Below are 22,346 nucleotides of genomic sequence, written 5' to 3' on the forward strand. Positions count from 1 at the left end.
CAATGAAAAGGTGCTTTGAAGGGGATAGTGGCAAACAGAACATTGTTGCCACACAACATATTTAAAAGACCCAATAGGTCTCTCAGACCAGTGCTTTGATTTAGAGGTTAAGTACCAGTGTCTGGTGTGACCCCATCAGATGGTGCACATGTGGATCAACACCATCTGAGTAGTGGTGTCTCTGTTGTCAATAGTAGAGCTTTACCAGCCATTCAGTTTCTGTGATGTTGTCTGGTGGTGCCAGGGAGATCTTCTTGAATCTTGTAAAATCTTATGATCTGCGTAGAAAACACCGTCATCCAAGACAGCCTTAAACAAAATTCTTGCCAAATAATTCAGGAGTCCATGGCCACCAAGCTCTCATGCAAAATGTTGAGATTAACTAAGGTTCCTCAAATCCATTTCCAAATAAAACCTTTGTGAGGTACTTCACTCAGAATAAGTTAAACAAACACAGTATAAGTTAAACAAGTCTTCTATGCAAAGAAAAGGGGACAGAGATGTATGCAGCAGTGATGGCAACAAAAAATTTAAAATATTTCTTGACACAGTGGTCCACCACTTCGAAGAAACATTAAAAAAAAAAAAAAAAAAAAAAAAAAAAAAAAAGAAAGCGCAATTAAATAACAGTAAAGGGAACAAGAAATGGATGGCTGTAAAAAGCTCAAGCCAAAATAACACACATCACGCAAATAAACTAATAACTCTACTCAATTACTCTTATACTATAGATGATAAGCATGGATCCTAAGGAGGGTGATAAGACAGGCTAAAAAGATGCAAAATGAACACATTGACAAACCCAACCACAAAATAAAAACGGTATGGAGTAATACAGGGTGGGGCAAATAAAAAGTGACCTGGATGAGTGGATATGATTAGACATGAATATATGCATATAACCAAGCCCTGTGACATACACACCACCAGTACACCAACCACGTAATCCACACCAGTTTAGAGCATAGTGCAGGCTCTGTCAGTGTGAGTGGGGCAGTGCAAATGAGGCATGGTACTCACACTGGAGAGCAGGTGTTCATTGTGGAAAGTTGCATGACAACAAAGTCGTGGAAACAGTGTGATCAGTTGTCTGCTGATAAGTTTAATAGTGTCAAAGCACAACCAAAGAGTGCCATGCAATACTTAGTCTGAAAATGGCATCAGACAGAATCTGATTTGAACAAGTCAAAGAATATTCCAAAATGTGCCTGCACACCAGAAAATGTGGTTGCAGTTCACTAGAAAATACTTCAGGGCCCTATCAAATCAACCTGACACCTATCACAAGAGACTGGTATATCACGTCAGTCATGCAGACCAATACTCCACCTGGCACTGCATGTGCACCCCTACCAAGTATCTGTTATTTTTTTCATTAAAACCTGCAGAAACTCCTCAGCACTTCTGGTTTTGTGAGTGGATGTTCACCAAGATAACAACGAAAGGATTGGATATGGATCTCTTCTTTATGTCTGATGAAGCCTGGTTTCACCTGAGTGGGTTTGTCAACGCATACAATCACAGGTTCTAGGCAGTGGGGAATCCGTATAACTTCTATGAAACACCATTACATGATCAGAAGGTTGTGGTTTGGTGTGCTGTATCTGCATGCTCCATTATTGGTCCCATCCTTTTTCATCATATGCTGACTTCAGCGTGTTGCACTGCCAATATTTTAAAATCATATGCTGCAGCATTAATGGATGAGAAAAGATCTACAGTTACTTCCAACAGGATGGAGCAACTGCCCGTACATCCAACTGAGCCTTGGAGCACATTTACACCATCTTCACACATGACAGGTTTGTTAGCAGATATCAGTCTGGTTGTGGCACTAGCTGGCCACCCAGGTAACTTGACCTGACCTGTCAGTGTACAGTTGCTTTGTATGTGGAGCCCACAAGTCTAAAGTGTATTGCAACAACCCTCGTAGTGTTCAAGAACAGCAGCAGAACATTTCAGATGAGACTGCAGCAATTCCAGCATTCCAGCTTCAATCTGCCTTCAGAAACTTGCTGACCAGGACCCAAAAGTGCCAAGAGATGAATGGCAGCCACTTTCAGCATCCGCTGTGCTTCTTTGTACCATGGAACTCTGCTCTCCAGGCCACTTATATTTGTCCCACTCTGTATGAAGAGGGAAAGAGAGAGAACAAAGTAATGCATATATACATACAAATTGAAAACAAAAATGAAGCAATAACTAATACTCAAGTTGCAGTGACAACTTTTTAATGCGTAGCTGAAAAATTGGTTAAAATAACACATACTTAAAATATTAACCAATAAAAGAGAGTATTCACATATGTATAGAGTCAACATTTATGAGCACAGGCACTGAAGATATTGCTGTAAAGGCCCTCAGAGGGTTAATAAATTCTTATTTAGTTGGAATTGATGGTATTCCAGCAGATTTCATGAAAAAATATATGCATACTATTGCTGAACCGCTACCTCACCTGTGTGTCTGCTCTTTCCAGGCAGGTACTTGCCCTGTCATTGAAAATGCCAAAAGTAATTTTCAATGATAAAAAGACATGAACAATTATCAGCATATCACATTTTCATCCTGCTTCTCTGAAGTATTTGAAAAATTTATACACATAAAGCTGACGAGGTTCAGTGACAAAAATGATGTACTGGATGGTCATGGAAGAATGATAATTGCTTCATTAATGGTGAAGAAGTTTGGACAAGAAGAGAATAGAAGCTTTCAAAATGTGGCGCTACAGAAGAATGCTGAAGATTAGATGGGTAGATCACATAACTAATGAGAAGGTATTGAATAGAATTGGGGAGAAGAGGAGTTTTTGGCACAACTTGACTAGAAGAAGGGATCGGATGGTAGGACATGTTCTGAGGCATCAAGGGATCACCAATTTAGTATTGTAGGGCAGCGTGGAGGGTAAAATTTGTAGAGGGAGACCAAGGGATGAATACATTAAGCAGATTCAGAAGGATGTAGGTTGCAGTAGGTACTGGGAGATGAAGAAGCTTGCACAGGGTAGAGTAGCATGGAGAGCTGCATCAAACCAGTCTCAGGACTGAAGACCACAACAACAACAACAACAATTGTGAAGCCCCATGTGGAAGTGATAAATTTGATCATGTTGCCATGAAGAAATTTTTAATAAAAGGTCAAACATTTACTTGTAGAGTTTAAATCTACTGCACTTGTCTCAACATGGGTCTAGACAGAACAAATCTACACATACATCCGTATATGACTACATTAATCAATACTGTATCATATGAATACAAAGCAGACCATAACAGGAATATTTCTATAACTGCCAAAGGCATTTAACACAGTGGATCATAAAATATTCCTGATAAAAACTGAATAGTATATTATCAGAGGATGGGCTAATATATAGATTACATCAGTGCAAAGCAGTCACTTACATAAATCGGTATGATGGAAACAGACAAATTAGTAAATTCAGTAATGTAAATTCTGTCTGGGAGTAGAGCAGTCAAGCAATGTGTGCCTCAAGATTTAGTGCTGTCATCTTTGCTATTACTTCTTTGCTTTTACTTCTTGTAATAGTTACATAATTTAACTTTATCTTAGGATTTGTTGCTAGTTTCCCATTTAGTTGGAAAGACATTTGTTTCATGTATTGCCAGCATCAATTTGACCCTTCTACACCATCCTTTAAGCTCATGGAGCTCTGCATTACATTTATCTTCTATAGTTCTTCGGGTGTCACTGCTTACAATGAACAGCGCATCATCTGCAAATGCTACCAGTCTGCTTACATTACTGTTCTCATGTAACTTCTGTAGTATGGGTTCTGACATCATGTCCCAAAAACTCGAACACACACTGATTCCTGTGGACAGCCTATTGTTATGATCTTCATTATTTCCTTTCTTGAGCATATTAAAGTTTCATGTCTCCTGCAGCCTCTTGGGCAGTTGTACAGCACCACTGGACACTCCAACTTCAGAAGGTGACAAAAGAAAGACATTCACCATAGCTTATTCAAAGCACCAGTAAAATCAACCATTATCACTAGACTGTACATAAAATCAGTACCTGTCACTAGGGAGAGCACTTTATAAAATGCATCTTCATTTACCTAGCATCTTCTAAATCCATTCTGGTGAGCGCTGCTTCCTTGTAGTAATCTATTTAGCACAACAGTTTTTCAACTATCTTACCAAGAATGTTCGGAAGACAAATTGGTCTGTAGGACTTGGGTATAATCGGATCCTTGTCTTCCCTTTTATTGATTCTTTCATGGTGCATGAATGTTTATTGCAAGATGTTTGAACAATACACACAAACAGATATCTATTTTGTCACATAAGGTTTCTATTACTTTAGCAGGTATCCTATTCAGTCCTGGAGATTTTTTCTTATATTTGCCTAATTTCTTCTTGTTTAAAGTCATACACCAGCTTATCGTTTCTGTAGTCTTCGCATAACATAGTTCATAATCTATGCTGATCTTATGTCATATCTTTTCTTCTTTGCCATCAGTAAGCAGAGTTTCCATTAGCAGGGTAGCTGCCTGTTCCCAACTTTCTGTTACTGTCCCGTTACTTCTTCTGAACATGGATAAGACTAATGATGATGGTATTTTCTTGCAGACTATTTTATATGGTATTCCCCATGGATCAGGTTCTAAGTTAGTCTCCGTTATTCCATTTTTGTTTTCCATAACTCTTTTCTTAAAATGTTGTTTAACATGCTTGTCTCTAAGCAGCCTTCGGGTTCTTTCTCCTTGGGTCATGCTGCTCTGGTACAGCTTCCTGATTCTTGCTTCACATCTTAATTTTTCCAGAGTCACCATCCAAATGCAAGGTACTCCACTAGAAGGATGTCTCTCGACAGGTATCAGTGCCTTCTTTGAAATATATATGGCTGCTGACAGTCTTCAGTTGGTCTAGGCCCTTCCATACTTGGAAAATCCTTTATGAGGTGTGATCAAAAAGTAATAGGAATTTTTTTTTAAAGCTTGTTAGTACACATGTTCTGGATGTATGTTTGATTTTTCAGTTGTTTTGAATATTCAATTTATTGTTGACAAAAACGCAATAAGGTTATATGTGTTTTCGAGTGTGTGGTGAATTTTTACTTTTGATGAAGATGGATCAAAGAATTTGCATTAAATTTTGCTTGAACAAAAAAAGTGCAGCATCACATTTGAAATGTTGACTGTGGCTTTTGGCAAATCTACTGTGATAAAGACAAGATTTTAGAAGTGGTATAAACATTTCAAAGAGGGTTGAGAAGATGTTGAAGATGATTGCCCTTGATGCCCTATCCCATCAATTACTGATGAGTGTGTGGAGGTACTAAAGAAAATGGTTCTGGGAAATCACTGAATCACCATTAGAGAGGTTGCTGATGATGTTGGCATATTCTATGGCCCATGGTATGCAATTTTTTTTTTTTTTTTTTTTTTTTTTTTTTTTTTTTTTTTTTTTTTTTTTTTTTTTTGCATGAAACATGTAGCAGCAAAGTTTGTTCTGAAATTGTTGAATTTTGGTCAAAAGACACTAAGGAATCGCTGACTGGAGTTGACAATGAGCCAGAACTGCTAAAGAAGGTTATAACAGGTGACAAAACATTTGTATATGGCTATGACGTTGAAACCAGGGCCCAGGGCCCAGTTGTCCCAGTGGAAACTGCCTGAAGAGCAAAGACCGAAAAAAATTTGACATCTTCAACCTCATGTGAAGGTTCTTCTCACAGTTCCTTTTGATTACTATGGTTCCTGCATTATAGTAATATGGCCAATAAGGAATAATACCTGGAAGTTATCTGTCATTTGTGTAAAACAACCTGAAGAAAACTACGAAAATTGTGGCAAAACCACTCATAGAAATTGCATCATGATAATACTCCCGCTTGTTCATGATTATTTTTTGGTAAAAAACAAAACAATTATGTCACCTCAGCCACTGTGTTTTGCTGAACATGGTCCCCTGCGACTTCTCTCTAGTCCTGAGGCTGAAGGGAACCAAGAAGGGACGTCGTTTTGCCACCATTGATGAGATAATGACAGAAGCACTGAAGGAACTGTACACCATAACGAAAAATCAGTTCAAGTGCTTCCAAGATTGGAAAAAGCACTGGCATAAATGTATTTATCTGAGGGAGTTACTTTGAAGGGGTCAGAGTTGATGAATAAAAAAAAAAAATTCTTTAAGAAAAAGAAAAAAATCCCTGAGTGAAATGAGTATTTGGAAAGGTTGCATTTATGACAATGCTGTGAAAGTATCTCACAATCAAGTTGCAAATTTTTCAAATGTTTGACATTCATTTTATCTTTATTATATTATCAAGGTAATAGAGACATAGTGCAGAGTATCTTTTGTAATTTTTTCTAGATATTTTTGGAATATGGTGGTGGTGGTGGTTATTGGGATGTATAAGGGGGACTAAACAGCAAAGGTCATCAGTCCCCTATATTTTTGGAATATTTCAGAGAAACTGATGACCCCAAATTTTAACCTGTTATGTTGAAGCAGTTCATAAGGGGTGACAACAACATGTATTTTTTGAGATTCTTGGTGTATTGGGAGCTGGAAACAGGCATTAGACAAATCTGTATGTAAAAGTATTGCCATCCAGAAAGCTTTGCAAACAGTTCATTGGTTCTAGATAAAGAAAGTCTCTCCTGCTGTTTGTGCTCTTCCCATTGATTTAAAATTGCCACAAATGACAACTTTACTGTTGGTTTGCAGATGATTATCATTGATGAAGTTGACTGCAGTTATCAAATGTTCCATACACATAGTACCTACTAATTTTTTTATATGGCTTTTATATGGCATAAAGAACCTACAGTATTGGTCAGGATCGATAGAAATGAGCCTCAAAGGAGCTTTAAGTGTAATGGGAGCATCATAATCTGTTGTGATTCTTAGTCCCACATTGAACAGAGGGGCAAGGAATAGATTTCTGGACGGAACGATCATTCTCCATTTCTTGAAAAGGAAATCCGAACATTATATATGCATCAAATGTGGTGCAATGACAGTCCACCACAGCTGCTCTTTTATATCTTTTTTGCTACTGGCTTCAAGCACAGCTCATTTCCAAGCAGTACCTAAATATAATCCGTACATATACAGGATGTCCATAATTAAAGTTGCAGTTTCAAAATGGTGCAGAAACACTGCTCAGAATAACATCATATTTGAACAGCATGTTATTGAACATCATGATAAGAAAAAAAATTAGGGAAATAGATGGCACTGTAAGTGCCAGAATATTCACACCCACAGATGTGCAGCAAAAGGTTGTTCCTCCTAGATGCCCACAGCACTTTCTGCATGAAGGACAACATGCTGCTGGTACTACCCTTTTACAAGAATGATGACTGTGCACCACTAGCCCTGCAGAAGTTCCAGATGCTCGAGAGTAGGAAAGAAGACATTGGTCTGATGTCTGCTGAGGGTCTGGAGAAAATTATTACAAAATTTGAAGTGCAGTGTGGCAAAGAGAGGACAGCAGTTGATGTGAATTCTGTCAAAGATGTGGCCACAGCATTGCAGGAGCAGTCAAGTGATGGTAGGCAAACATACATTGCTTTGATAAGTGCCTGAATGTTGACATGCCTGCAAGCATGGTTCATCAAACCTTACTAAACATCCTGCACTGCTATCCATACAAAATCATGCATGGTCAGGAGTTGCTTTCTGCTGGCCTACCACCAAGACAAACATTCACTGAAATTTCTTGCTCACATAGAAGTGGACAGTGAATGACCATGGAACTTTCTGCAGACAGAAATAGCCCATTTCCATCTCCAAGGGTACATCAATATGCAGAACTGCAGGATGTGGACAACAGAGAACCCGCAAACACATCAAATGGTACCACTTCATTCTGCAAAGGTGACTGTCGGCTGTGGACTGACGGTATATCTTATATGGTATGACTCTATTTTTTTGAAGAGATGATTCCTGGGGTCCTGTACCCAGTCTTGTAACAGGTAAATGGTACGAGAGTCTTTTGCACATCAGCATCATTCCGATCCTTCAGCAGGGTAGATGTGTGGTTAGGATCATTTTTATGCAAGATGGCACTCCCGCACACAATGTATAGCCAGTCAAGCAGCTGCTGCAGAGACTTTTGGAAATGCTAGAATTATCCGTCATCATTTCCCTAAAGCCTGGCCATCCAGATCACGTGATCTTAACCATTGTGACTTCTAGCTGTGAGGTTATATAAAAGATGTGTTCACTGAACATGACCCTTGAGATGCACCAGTTTGTTGTGAAACATGCTGTTTCTTGGTTTTCAACTTGCGGCAGAAAATGGTGGACAGCACATTGAACATGTCTCGGGTCAGTCTCAGGACAATTGGAAAATATTGTCATTTTGGTTTTTATGAAGTTTTTGGCCCCAGGACAATTAAAAACCAATGTTGTTTTGCTTTTTGTGCTGTTTTCGGCCACAGGACAATTAAAAACTGATTTTACCCATGCGATGTGGTATGACCTTGCTGTGGTGGAGGATATGCCTAACTAAATGTGCCAGAACTGTTGTTGAGTGTCGAATCTGTGCAGTCATGCACATTGAACAGTATGGATGGTGTAACATGCAACTCAGATCATAGCCATCATATCGCACTTCACATGGCTCTAAGCTAATACTCAAAAAAGTTAAAATCCTAACCTTCTACAATATGTACACTACTGGCCTTTAAAACTGCTACACCATGAAGATGACGTGCTACAGACGCGAAATTTAATTGACAGGAAGAAGATCCTGTGATATGCGAATGATTAGCTTTTCAGTGCATTCACACAAGGTTGGTGCTGGTGGTGACACCTACAACGTGCTGACATGAGGAAAGTTTCCAACCAATTTCTCATACACAAGCAGCAGTTGACTGGCGTTGCCTGATGAAACGTTGTTGTGATGCCTCGTGTAAGGAGAAATGCGTACCATCACATTTCCGAGTTTGATAAAGGTCAGATTGTAGCCTATCGTGATTGCAGTTTATCGTATTGCGACATTGCTGCTCACGTTGGTCAAGATCCAATGACTTCTAGCAGAATATGGAATCGGGGGGTTCGGGAGGGTAATACGTAATGCTGTGCTGGATCCCAACAGCCTCATATCACTAGCAGTAGAGATGACAGGTGTCTTATCCACACGGCTGTAACAGATCATGCAGCCATGTCTTGATCCCTGAGTCAACAGATGGGGACGTTTGTAAGACAACAACCATCTGCACAAACAGTTCGATGACGTTTGCAACAGCATGAACTATCAGCTCAGAGACCATGGTTGTGGTTACCAATACTGCATCACAGACAGGAACGCCTGCGATGGTGTACTTAATGACAAACCTGGGTGCACAAATGGCAAAACGTCATTTTTTTTGGATGAATCCAGGTTCTGTTTACAGCATCATGATGGTTGCATCCATGTTTGGCGACATCGCGGTGAACGCACATTGGAAGCATGTATTCAACATCGCCATACTGGCGTATCACCCGGCATGATGGTATGGGGTGCCATTGGTTACACGTCTCGGTCACCTCTTGTTCGCATTGACGGCACTTTGAACAGTGGACGTTACATTTCAGATGTGTTACGACCCGTGGCTCTACCCTTCATTAGATCCCTGCAAAACCCTACATTTCAGCAGGATAGTGCACGACTGCATTTTGCAGGTCCAGTACGGGCCTTTCTAGATACAGAAAATGTTCAACTACTGCCCTGGCCAGCACATTCTCCAGATCTCTCACCAATTGAAAACATCTGGTCAATGGTGGCTGAGCAACTGGCTCATCACAATACTCCAGTCACTACTTGTGATGAACTGTGCTGTCGTGTTGAAGCTGCATGGGCAGCTGTACCTGTACACATCATCCAAGCTCTGTTTGACTCAATGCCCAGGCATATCAAGGCTGTTACTACAGCCAGAGGTGGTTGTTCTGGATACTGATTCCTCAGGATCTATGCAGCCAAATTGGGTGAAAATGTAATCACATGTCAGTTCTAGTATAATATATTTGTCCAATGAATACCTGCTTATCATCTGCATTTCTTCTTGGTGTAGCAATTTTAATGGCCAGTAGTGTATATACACAAAATATTATTTTTTTGCATGGGGAGATACAAACAAATTCATTAAACGTGAAGACATACATAGCCATGCTACCAGAAATATAACACAGCTAACTGTGGAAGAAACACTGGTTTTACAGCAATAAAACTGTTTACCACTTCATATTTCAAAAATCTGTTTGAATGACAAATTTAAACAAACAATAAAACTATTCATTCGAGAATGTCCTTTCTATTCAGTCAAGAGAATTCATGCTACATGAGAATAATTCAAAATATGTGTATGGTGTAACAGAATTAAAATGTGTGTAGGAAAAATGGCAGTAGATTCAAAATGTGTGATTATTTAGGGTGTTATTGTATTTAAAAAGATATACCTGTGATAATTAAATAGTGTACCTGATTATTATTTTGTGAAACTGACAGTGCACATATATGCTTGGATCAGATCCTTATATGCACATCCAAAGCTGCTCAATACAACAAATAAGTAGTAATAAACAGATAAAATATTCACCCCACAACTCTAAGAAATTAAAACAAACAAAATCTCAGCATGAAATGAACAGTACCACAGGACAGAAAGCCACCTGACTTGGCAATTTAGTGCATGCAGAAAGCATTGTAACTTTTATGGTAAGGTCTGGAAACCATGTGTGGTCGCTGTGGTTACAGATTTCTTAGGATTGGCTGATTGTGTACTGTGCCTTCCTTGCAAGTCTCATTCCACTACTTACTTTGTCGCATGTAATTTTGAACAGACTATAGTTGATTGTGGTATTTTCAAAGGAGCCTCCCAGTATTTGCCTTAAACTCAAAAAAACCTAAATCTGGGTTAGGGTTTGACCTACATGCCTCATGCAAGTAAGCCCAGTGACTTATTCACTGTGTCATCTTACTCACTTCTCTTGCTTACAACCCAACTTCCAGCAAAGTGGCTGATACTCGAGGTGCAGCATTGCTCTTAATTTGTTCTTTAGGTGCTATGCTATCAGCTGTACCTGCTCTTTCAAATTGCTAATCCAGATATGAATCTGTATACTGCTGTCATCTGGAATCAGGACAATGAGCATGTGCCATTTAATTGAACAAACAACTCCTTTGCCATCATGGCATGTCTACAATATTTATTAATATAGCACATCGGTCAGAACAGTGGCCCATTCTTTTAACAAGTGAGGTACTTTTGTTGCAATGTAGCCTCTTCATCGTTAGTACATTACTGCCCCAGTACCCTTCATAAGAGCCTTATGCGTATGAAGTTTCTACATCATGTGTTTAGAGATATATATTTTCATTTTTCAGTTGTGTGTAATATTTAAGATTACTATCCACCACTATTATTAAAACACTAGAAAGTTCGTTTTGGAATACAAAAATGGAAAGCAGTAAATATAAGCACCCTCCTTGTAGCTGAGCCATAGTAATCAACAGAAATCATTACTGAGCTTTTGAACCCTGTCCTTCTCCAGACCTAACTGAATAATAAATGCAGACACCTCAACTGTATGGGCAATGGTTACCTTTAATCTTTCTGTTATTGGCATCCAAAGAATTTTTAAGAATCTGATGAATGACAGTCTTGCAATTGATGCCTTCTGTTATCATTTATACATTAGATACCAATGTCCAAGCAGCTTGATGTCTCTACACGGTGGAGAAATGTAACTTGGTAATAAGGTCAGAGCAGGGTAGGGGACTTTGAATCGAGAAATATTTTCCAAATAACCTTAGATCGGAAATGACCTTTTTGGAGATTGTTGATGATTGCTGCCAGCCATAGCTTCACAGTGGCACATTATCAACCTATGTTTAATGTTTAACTAGAAAATTTGCTCAATTCAACATCCACTACCTTGGTCTGACCTTATTGTCAGGTTGATTTTCTACTTCCCCTCCACGCTCCTTCTTTCACCTATAGTATATTAGGCTGTGGCAAGTAAACAAATTAAACTGTTTATTTGTTCAGACTTGGTAATTTGCTAATTTCAGCAAAATGATAAATCATACTACATCAGAAATTACTTAATGAAATCAAATGACATTTATTTCATATTCAGTAAAAAGTGTTTCTATAACTTATCTAACTTTGCACTGCAGCAGCTGTCATAGCATTGTGTGAATAAATCCTCCACCTAATTCATCCTTAAAGGAAGGATCTGTAGAGGCTATTTCAAAACAGGTTATGAAAGTAGTTCAATAAATTAAAAATAATATGGAAATAAGGAGCTTCATTGTGGATTTGTTACTTGTTTGAGGGAAACACATTATTAATTCAGCCAATTCATGCATTTTTCTTACAAACAAAATTACTTTTCCTGTACAGTTTTCATAGATGTATGAGAAATATAGGTGTCTGCTTTGTGATACACTCCATTTGTAGGATCATGCTTATACAGAATGAGAAGCTGCGTATTGAGCAGGATAAGAAAGCAGCAGAGGAAAAGGCAGTGAAGGACCTGGCAGAGCAGAATGTTCGCCTGACACAGCTGAGTGATACACAGAGCATGTTTGCTCACTTTGAGGGACAGACATGGCTTGCAGAAACCAGGGCTAAAGAGTTGGATGAGGTAAGGACTGTAAACTTAAATTACAAGAATAAATATGAATTCTCCTGACATGTGAAAGTGCCTTCCTAAACCTCTTATATGAGTTTGGTGAGACTTTGGTGAGTTATTGTGTGTATGCCCATGAATGTCTCTGAATTAGTACCACCATTTTACATTAATTGGGATGCAGGTTGTTTCAGCAATGAAATATTGGTGAGTTGTGTGAATTTCTGTGAAAGTTTATGAATTAGTACATCCATTTTACAGTAGGCGGCACCTGAGTCATTTCATTAAATGTGTGTGTATTTCATGTAGTGCAGTGGCAGTTTATAAATTTTTTATGTATTAATATGCATTCATGACATGATTGAATTGAATAAAGGGTGAACAGCAACATTTCAGTTCATGTGTGATGTAACAGGTAATGTTGATTGTGAAATTCTAATTGGCAGTCGATATAAAATAATATATGTCACACACAATTTCTTTTCATTCTTCAAATAGATTTGTAACAGTTATCTCAATGTGTTACTTTCACTGTCAAATCAGTTATGCCACCGAAACAACAGGTGACTAGTCAGTCTATGCCTCTAGCACCAAAGAAAAAGGTATCATGTGCTTTACAGACCAATGAGCAATGGGAAGCAATACTGGAAAATGTTTGAGTACACTTTGCTCAAGCTCATTAATCTGAAACAAATGAACAGTGGGAAGCAAAAAAGGATACCATTTGAGTATGCATTGCTTGATTTACACTTAGGTGCAGTCTGTTGTGATGTAAATTATGATTACAATCTTCGTGCAGGAGCAGTTATTTCAAAAATGGATAAATTATGGATGAATTTCAGTGCACTCAAATTTAAGAATGGAACACTAGGTATATGCCGCTTGGATGGCAGAGTGAAACTGCCTGAATACATCCACCAGCGAAATAATTATCAATGTTGTTGCAAGCCAGTAGAAACATTTCTTGGCAGATGTACACAAGTAGTAGTCATGTTTCAAAATGAGATTGTTTCATGGAACAACCATGCACAAGAATTACATGACAACATTCAAAGGGCAAGGGCAAAGTCATCATTGTGTAGGATCACTTCTACCACTACTGAACACAGATAACAAATTCCTTTAAATTTATGTTTTGGAAAACACTGATGAACAAACTGATCAACATTGTTGATTCAGTAGTACTGTCCTTGAACAAATATCAGCTGATGGATACTGAGTTCTTTTAAAATGAGCTCAAATAGTCTCAAACACCAAAAACATATATTTTGGGGCAACCAGTTTTAGTCAGTTTTTGACCATTTTCAGACCTCATGCCATAATGATAGGCAGTAGCAGTGAATGGAGTAGCTTTTGTAACTCCATGAATGTCAGATAGAAGTTATAATAGTCACTGCCTACCATCATGGTATGAGATCTGAAGAAGATAAAAAACTGACCAAAACCAGTTACCACAAAATGAAGGTTTTCTTGCAATTGAGACTGGTTTGTGCTCATTTTTAAAGTACTTTTTGCCAGACCACTGTTCGCCATGAGAAATGTTCGCAAATATTATGTCTACAAAGTTGCAGTTAGAGCAGGCAAAACACGTGTCAGCCAGCACAGAAGCCAATACAGTGCACCAAGTGATGATTGTTACAGTTGGCAAAGAATTTTAACTCACATGATGTAATCCTTCATACAAGAAATGATGTTCAGTGAGTCTCAGAAACTCATCACTCACACAGAAAATTGCAATTGCTGGCTGGCACATGTTTTGTCTGCTCTAACTGCAGCTCTGTAGCCGTAATATTTGAGAACATTTCTCATGGCGAACGGTCAGTGTTGGTTTGCCAGAAAGTTGACAACCAGATTCCAGTAGCACATACTGATGTAGCAAGACAGCAGTTATTTCACCTTTTGGCTTGTTTGAGTTCTTGTTTATGCCATTTGGTCTTACAAATGCAGTCCAAATCTGGCCTTAACTAGAAGGTAAGGTGGGGACAAGTTGCTTACATTTTTACGGTCATAGATTATTACCTAGAGCATTGAATGATCTATCAGCCATAGGATTGTTTGGGCCTTAACTAGAAGGTAATGTGGGGACAAGTTGCTTACATTTTTATGGTCATAGATTATTGGTGCAAATATAGATAGTTATATCGCATTTAACTTGCAAATTCCATTGCTGGGATCAATTGTTTAAAGGCCATTTATAAGGTGGTAAATAAGCACAGGAAAGACGAGAAAGAATGGACGCTGAGAATGTAATGCTATAGAGAAGAGTAACAAAGGAAAACACCACAGGATTGTAAGATAGAAGAAAGCCGTTTGGCAAAAATCAAACAATGGAAACTCCAGGTAGGAATATCAACAATGAGGAAAATACATATTTCTACTTATCATAAAGAAGATATATCAGGTTGCACATAGGCACAACTAAAAGACACATGTATAAAGCTGTTGGCCAGAGCCTTCATCAGTAAAAGGGAGATACACATCACTCACACACACAAGCAAGCACACCTAACACATACTTGACTGACAACTCCAGCATCTTGTCACTTTGTCACAGATGTACATAAAGAGTCATATGCTAACCAAATGGTTCGTGATGCAATCATTCTGTTGGCCCCCAATCGTGAGGTTTGTGAGTGGGCCCTTCATTGTGACAACTCCACCCTTTCTGACATTGTGACTATTGTACAGTCATTTCAAGGGCTGCAGGTATCCAGATAGTATCATGGTGTGAGGTTGCAGAAGCTCTACCCACTTCCCCCCTCTGTTTGTCAGACAGTTTAGCCTTCGATGATATGGTGGCAGTGGTCTGCATGCGAGCAAAACATCCTGGTGGCCAGCCCACATCATTGCAGCAGTCAGGCTGCAGCAACAGCACAGTGAGCCTGCTAATGAACAACAATGGTAGGACTCAATGCTTCTCTCTTGTCCATCGTGTTTTGTCACTCATGATAGGATGGATTGCCCTGAGTGGTGGGCTGTGATAAAACAGGCCACATTGATCCTTTTTGTAATGCAAAATCCCAACAGCCTATTGCAGACACTGACTTGGATGTGAATTGTGTATTGGCATCTTCCATTGCACCCCATAAGCTTTTTATTGATGTCAAGGTTTATCAGAAGGTTCTGTACCTGCAAGTCGACTCTGGTGTGGCCATGTCCTTACTCAGCTTGAAAAGTATGTGGCCTTGGGTTCTCCCCCTTTACCACCAGTGTCACATACATTAGTCAGGTACAATAAACAAATCATTCTGATATTAGTTAGTGTCTCAGCTCCAGTCACATACAAATCTGTGATTCATCTGTTGACTTTTCTGGTGGTGAACAATGGACGCACTGAAATTTTCTTTGGTCTGGATGCCTTTAACCTTTTTGGGTTTACTATTTCGCATAAGGTTAATCTCATCTCTGATCAAGCACCTTGTACACAACTTAATTCTTTATTATGTGAATTTTCCACCCTGTTTTCTGTGGGTTTGGTTTGTGTCAATAATTTCAAAACCCACATCACTGTGACACCTTCAGCCAGACCCTGTTTCTTTCAGGCTTGCCCGGTGCCGATGGCACTCTGTGACCAAGTCAAGGTGGAGACTGACCACCTCAAGGCAGGTGTTGTCCAACCAATTGCAGCCAGTGAATGGGCTACCCCTTTAATCGTCAAGAAGCCGTTGGGACGATTATGCCTTTGTGGCAATTGCACAGTTTCTGTCAATGCTCATTGACACATATTCCTTGGTGTGCCCTGATGAACTTTTTGGTAAGCTCGCTGGTGGTCAGAATTTTTTCAAGATCGACCTCTCCAGTGCTTATTTGCAGCTTCCTGTTGATGCTAACTTCCAACGGCTTTTGGTCATGAATATACCTTTTGGCTTATATCAATACTTGCAATTATCATTTGGTGTGACCAACATCTCATCAATTTTTCAGTGGTTTCTCGAAAAACTCACAAGGTCTGTGCCTGGCTGTTCCAGCAATCTTGATGATATTGTGGTCTCCAGATCTTCCACTGCTGAACATCTCAACAACTTACATACACTCTTTTTGGTGCTACAGGCTGCTGGGTTAAAATGCAATTAGGAAAAGTGCCACCTCTTTCAGCGTCTGTCATGTATTTTGTGTCTGAGGTCTCTGGTGCTGGTATGAAACTGCTTCATCAGACTGTCTCTGCTGTACTGCTCTTCTGCATCCTACATTGATCAAGGAACTCTAGCTTTTTTTTAAAGGTAAGATAGCTTATTGTCATAAGTTTTTACCAGGGGCTGCATTGGTTGCACAATGATTACATGCCATGCTGCACAATGGGGTGTCTTTCAACTGGTTGAAATTGCCTGAAATGACATTTTCCAAACTGAAGTCTGTGTTACAGTGTGTACCTTGCCTCGTAACCTATCAACCGGGTCAACGTTTAGTGTTAGCAATAAATGTGTCTCAGCATAGCCTGGGAATGGTGCTAGCTCATAAATATTCTGAGAGCTCAGAGTGGCCTATTGCATACACGTTGAAGATGCTTAGTTTGATTCAGACGAGATATTCACAGATAGGGAAAGAAGCCCTCGCAGTTGTTTGTGCCTTAAAGAAGTTTCATGTTTTCTTGAATTTCATCTCATCAAGGATCACAAGCCATTAGTTTCACTGTTTAACCTTTCAGCATCATTGCCAGACAAAGATGCGCATCACCTCCAAAGTTGGGCGCTGTCCCTCTCTTGGTACATCTAAGAGATTCACTTGCACTTCACAGCTAAACATGCAAATGCTGATGCACTCTCCCATCTTCCAGCTGGTCCAGACCCAGTTTTTCATTGGGAGGAGTTACTCTGTTTCCACATTGATGAATGTGCTCAACAGACTGTCAGACATTTTTCAGTAAGTAACATGCACAGGCTAGCGCTACCAGTCTGATTTTATGGAAAGTGATACACTGCATATAACATGGCTGCATACAACATGGCTGGCCTGAGGCACCTCCATAACTACTATATGTTTCAGCACTGTTCCCCTGTCATTGACGGTGTTCTATTCCTTGATACAGACCATTCAGCTCCTCGCCTAGTGGTTACCTCAGCTCTCCGTTTTGAGATCCTGCGATTGCTACACACTGATCACTGGGAGGGTGGGGGGGGGGGGGGGGGATGTCATGCACCAAGACGTTAGCCCACTGTTATGTATTTTGGTCTTGTTTGGATAGCAACCCCATGGGCAACGTTATCCCCTTGGCCGCGACTTTCACAGGCCTGGGACAATCTCATCATTGATTTCACCGGCCCTTTCTTTAATGCATACTGGTTCATGGTAATTGATGCATTCTCTCAATTCCCATGTGTTATTCTTTGCTAGCAGGAGTCTCAACAAACATGAATTCAATTATGCAGCAACAGAAAAAGAATTATTGACCATAGTATGGGGTATACAAAAATTCCAAACACTAATATTGGGGTCTGAAATATATGTCTATACGGATCATCAAGCTCTGTCATTTTTTATGAATAGTCAATTACTACATAGTAGATTGATGTGATGGATGTTGTTTCTTCAAGAATATGTCATTAAAATCCAGTATATAAAGGGTTCGGAGAATATTATACCCGACGCTTTGTCTCGGCTACCAGTAGGCATGAAAGAACTAAAGCGTATGGAAGGACCTGGCATAATTTTTGCAATTAATTTTTTAACACTAGAATATCCACTTAATAAGGTGCAAGAAATGGCTCAGGCTTGATTCGTTGCACACCTACGATATGTCCCAAGAATTTTTGTTTAGACAATTTTATTGTAATACCTTTTTCCTTAAATCATTTTAGGGTTTTCCTCAAGGTTAGGCAATGCTCGTCCCAGGTGTGTGAGTTATCAGTATATAATCTATGTATATTATTAAATCTTTTAATAAATCTCTTCCTAACATTTTGTTTAAGGCATGTAGAAATACTGACACTGAGATATTTAGTCCAAGTGGTAACACATTAAAATTATAGGGTTTTCCATCAAATAGAAATGCTGTATATTTCTTTGAATCTGGATGCAACCAGATTTGCCAATATCCAGCAGTCAGGTCCATACAGCTAAATATACTGTGCTTTCTTAAATTTGGAAATTAATCATCAATGTTAATAGGTCTATCTCTTTCAGTTTCTTTTTGTTTATTTAGGGTGTGTGCATCCAGTGCCAACTGCGCACCTCCTGTAGCCTTATTCACTACTACCAAAGGATTATTTACAACGCTTGTGCTGTGTTCTAATATTTTTTTGTCTATCATTTTATCTGTCTCCTCCTTAACCACTTCCTTTAACCTTACCAGTATCGGGTAAGGCTTACAGAAGAATGGAGTATTATCTTTGATCTTAAATTTACATACATAATCACTAATGCTACCTAGATTATCAGAAAACACCATTTCATATTCTAGTAGAATCCTGGATAAATCTAACTTTTGGTTGTTTGCTAATATTTGGGATTCAAATACTTTGTTTTGTATGTCCACCCGGTGTGACGTATGACTTACATTTTCAATCTCTGGTGACAATTGTGCAGTCACTGTTAATTTCAAACTTTGAACCTCTGCTGTTTGTTTACCCATAACGTTGTCTGCTACAAACGGTACACAAGTTTTATAGTCTCCTTTTCCACAATAAGCAAATTTTCCTCAAAATTTAACATGACGTTAAATTCTGATAGCCAATCTAAGCCAAATAACACCCCCCTATTAATATTTTCTACTACTAGCAGTGTTTGACGGAACGTAATATTGCCAATGTTGCAATTTACTTGGCTTTCATATTTGACAACCGTGCTTTTAGTTCCAGCTATACCAATTATATACACTCTTGTTACTGGTAATATAGGTAAGTCGTGCTTAGTTCTTAATGTGTTAAAGAAAGCCCAAGAAATAAGTGATATTTCACTAACAAATCTATAAATATGTTAACGTTAAGATTTTCCACCCTTCCAATTATAATTAGTCATGGATTAATGCTGTAATGGTATTTTCTTCTAGTAACAACCATTCTTTGGTGGGTACCTCATGCTTAAAAGTAGCATATTTATTATGCTTTAGGCCTCATAACGTATTTCTATGACCTGGGCCCCGACCATGGGTCCAGATTGCACTACGTTTTCCTCACTATTTGTAATCACAGGCTGGTTACCAAATCGAGGTATCATGTTCCCATTTTGTACTCTATTATTTCTAGGTGCAAATTCCTTTGTAGTTACTGGGCCCATATTCTAAGGTAGATGGCTTTTTGATAATTTTCGTTACCACTATTCTGATTATACCGGTGTACTCTAGCCAAATTAGTTTCATGTCTTTTAAAATTACTATTGTTCTTGTTATTATTATTCCTTCTGTAGTTCTGATTCTCATTTTGATGTACATACTCATTTTGGTTCTTATTTGTGGCATCAAGTGTGTCTACAAAGGATAACAGTTCTACCGTCTTCCACCCACTACATAATATGTCTTTTGTAGCATAAATGGGTAATCGCCTTATCAAAATTCTTACCAATCCCTCTTCCTCCATGGGTTTATCTAAATATTTTGTTCATGTTAAATGCCAGTCAAAATATTTCCTCATTGGACCCCATGCACTGTTATAATACTTTGGGTCCCACAAATGAGATATTAACTTTTCTTGGGCACTTGTTGACTAATATTTCTCCTTAAACCTTTTCTGAAAGTTGGCCCAAGATGAGAAACTCTCAATGATTACTGTTCCCCATTCTGATGCTTCTCCTAAAAGGTAACCTACTGTGAATTCTATTTGTTTTAGTCTTCCCAGATCTTAGGCAAGGTTTGGTTAAATAGTTTCAAAAAATGAGTTGGCTGTACAGCCCCATCTGGCTTAAATTTTGGGAACTGCCTGGAGAATCCTGAATTTGCTCCCCATTGTAAATCTGTCATGACTTCAGTAGTTAATACGACATTAGGAGAAGTCACCCTGTTACTTACTCTACCCTGCATAAGTTTGAATTCTTTCTGTAACTCATCAACATTTTTATTAGTGTCATTGAGTTCATAAGAGAGAGTTGTAGACAAGTTGTTGGAGGTTAGCTTTGCAGAAACTTTTCTGTCTCTCATTTCCTCTACCTGTTCCTCCAGACCACTTATATTTAGGGTGTCAGAAGTTGCCAGTTTTTCCTTAAAATTTCTCTCTACATCATCAACTCAAGTGGTGATGCCTGCAATTTGCGATTGGACAATAGGCATCATCTTATCCTGTCTTTCTACACTGTCTTTTAAGGCATGCAACATTTGCGTTACTGTATCGAATGTAACATTGCATACATTTTGAAATGATCTAAATTTTTTGACAAGTCCTGTTTCTACGTTCTTACATTTATCTTCAATGTCAAATTCTAATTATTTAGTTAAATCCTGAAATTGGTCATCCTATGTTTAGTTAAACTCAGGAAATAGTTGTTCAGCATGAGTATTCAAAGAACTGGTGAGTTTACTCTTTAAATCTAATTTAAGATTTTCTACCTTATTATTTAAAGAGTCAAATTCAGTCTTTAATAGAACTATATTAGCTGCCCGACTGTTCAAGGTTTTGCTTTGGTTACTTAGAATTTCACTCTGAGCATCTAACTTGGTGTTCAATTGTGTATTTACTGAATCTAACTTAAGACTTTGATCACGTAGTTCTTGTCTTAAAGAAGCACTTTGATCACTTAGTTATTTTCTTAAAGAAGCATTTTGAGTATTTAAATCTGCTCTTTGAGCATCTAACTTAGCATTTAGTTCTTTTCTTAAAGACACATTTTTATGACTTATTTCTTTTCTTAAAGCTGCTGAATCTGCTCTCTGGGCTTTAAGTAAATTCACTACCTCAGACCAATCTGGTTCCTCTTTACTTACTGTCATAGCCGTGGCTGGTTCTGAAGTTTCCCCTGTTTTTTGAATGCTGTCGATATCCTTATTGATTTTAGACCTAGTGATCATCTAAAACCGCTTCACTTCTAAAGGTACTAGCTACAGTATTATAGTCTTTGAACAGTTTTTTTAAATTTTCTACTTGAACAATTATTGTCTTTTGCTCACCTGGAGTAGAGTTTTATGCTGCCTTGGTGAGTAGGTGTAGAATCGGCACTGGTGGATAGCACAGGTGCCGGCAGCACTGAATGTTGGTTGCGGCGTCAGCATCGGCGTCGGCGAGTGGACTTGAAGTCAGCAACAGTGAACAGCAGCCATTGTATTCAGCAATGTGGTGGGTTAGTTCGTCGGCGTCGGCGGCTGGTTACTGAATCAGCATCAGTGGCTGGTTACTGCATCAACGTCAGCTGGTTACTGCGTTGACATTGATGGCTTGTTACTGTGTGTGTGAGAATTGCTTCCTTCCCACACCCAAATCTTCTTATCCAAAGTATTTTCTTCATCTTCTTTGGTGTAGTATTTATTAAATCATTCACCCCTTTTTCTGTTTGGGCTGCACCCAATTCTGTAGGACAATTTCTCAGTCTTGTTACTAGTGGTTGCTATAGCAACCCCCAATATCTTCTTGTCTCAATTTACTTCAGAAATTTCTCCTTTTCAAGTCCTGTCATGGTCACCAAGTTCTGGCAGTTTCTGGCAACTATAGGAAGTCATGTGGTGCTGGTGTACAAGACTCACACGTCCCCTTCATCATTGGATTTACTTGGAGGTGCTTTGCCGATCTTCTTTCCAGGATAGCCGACTGCGTCAATCTCCCCAACTTCTTCTCTGAAGATATAATGCTGTTTGGAGGAATTTTCTCTACTCTCAAAATGATTCCAAAC

General features: G+C 38.8%; 1 protein-coding gene across 1 annotated transcript in view; it reads left to right on the forward strand.

The window, feature by feature from the left end:
- Positions 1 to 22,346, forward strand: part of LOC124545749 (dynein axonemal intermediate chain 7-like) — a 156,014-nt gene that overhangs the window by 19,269 nt on the left and 114,399 nt on the right. The window contains exon 3 of the mRNA XM_047124692.1: positions 12,428 to 12,614. Coding sequence (XP_046980648.1) covers positions 12,428 to 12,614 — 187 coding nt within the window. The remainder of the gene's footprint in view (positions 1 to 12,427; positions 12,615 to 22,346) is intronic.

This window comes from Schistocerca americana, chromosome 8, assembly GCF_021461395.2.
Source record: "Schistocerca americana isolate TAMUIC-IGC-003095 chromosome 8, iqSchAmer2.1, whole genome shotgun sequence".
NCBI classification, from domain to species: domain Eukaryota; kingdom Metazoa; phylum Arthropoda; class Insecta; order Orthoptera; family Acrididae; genus Schistocerca; species Schistocerca americana.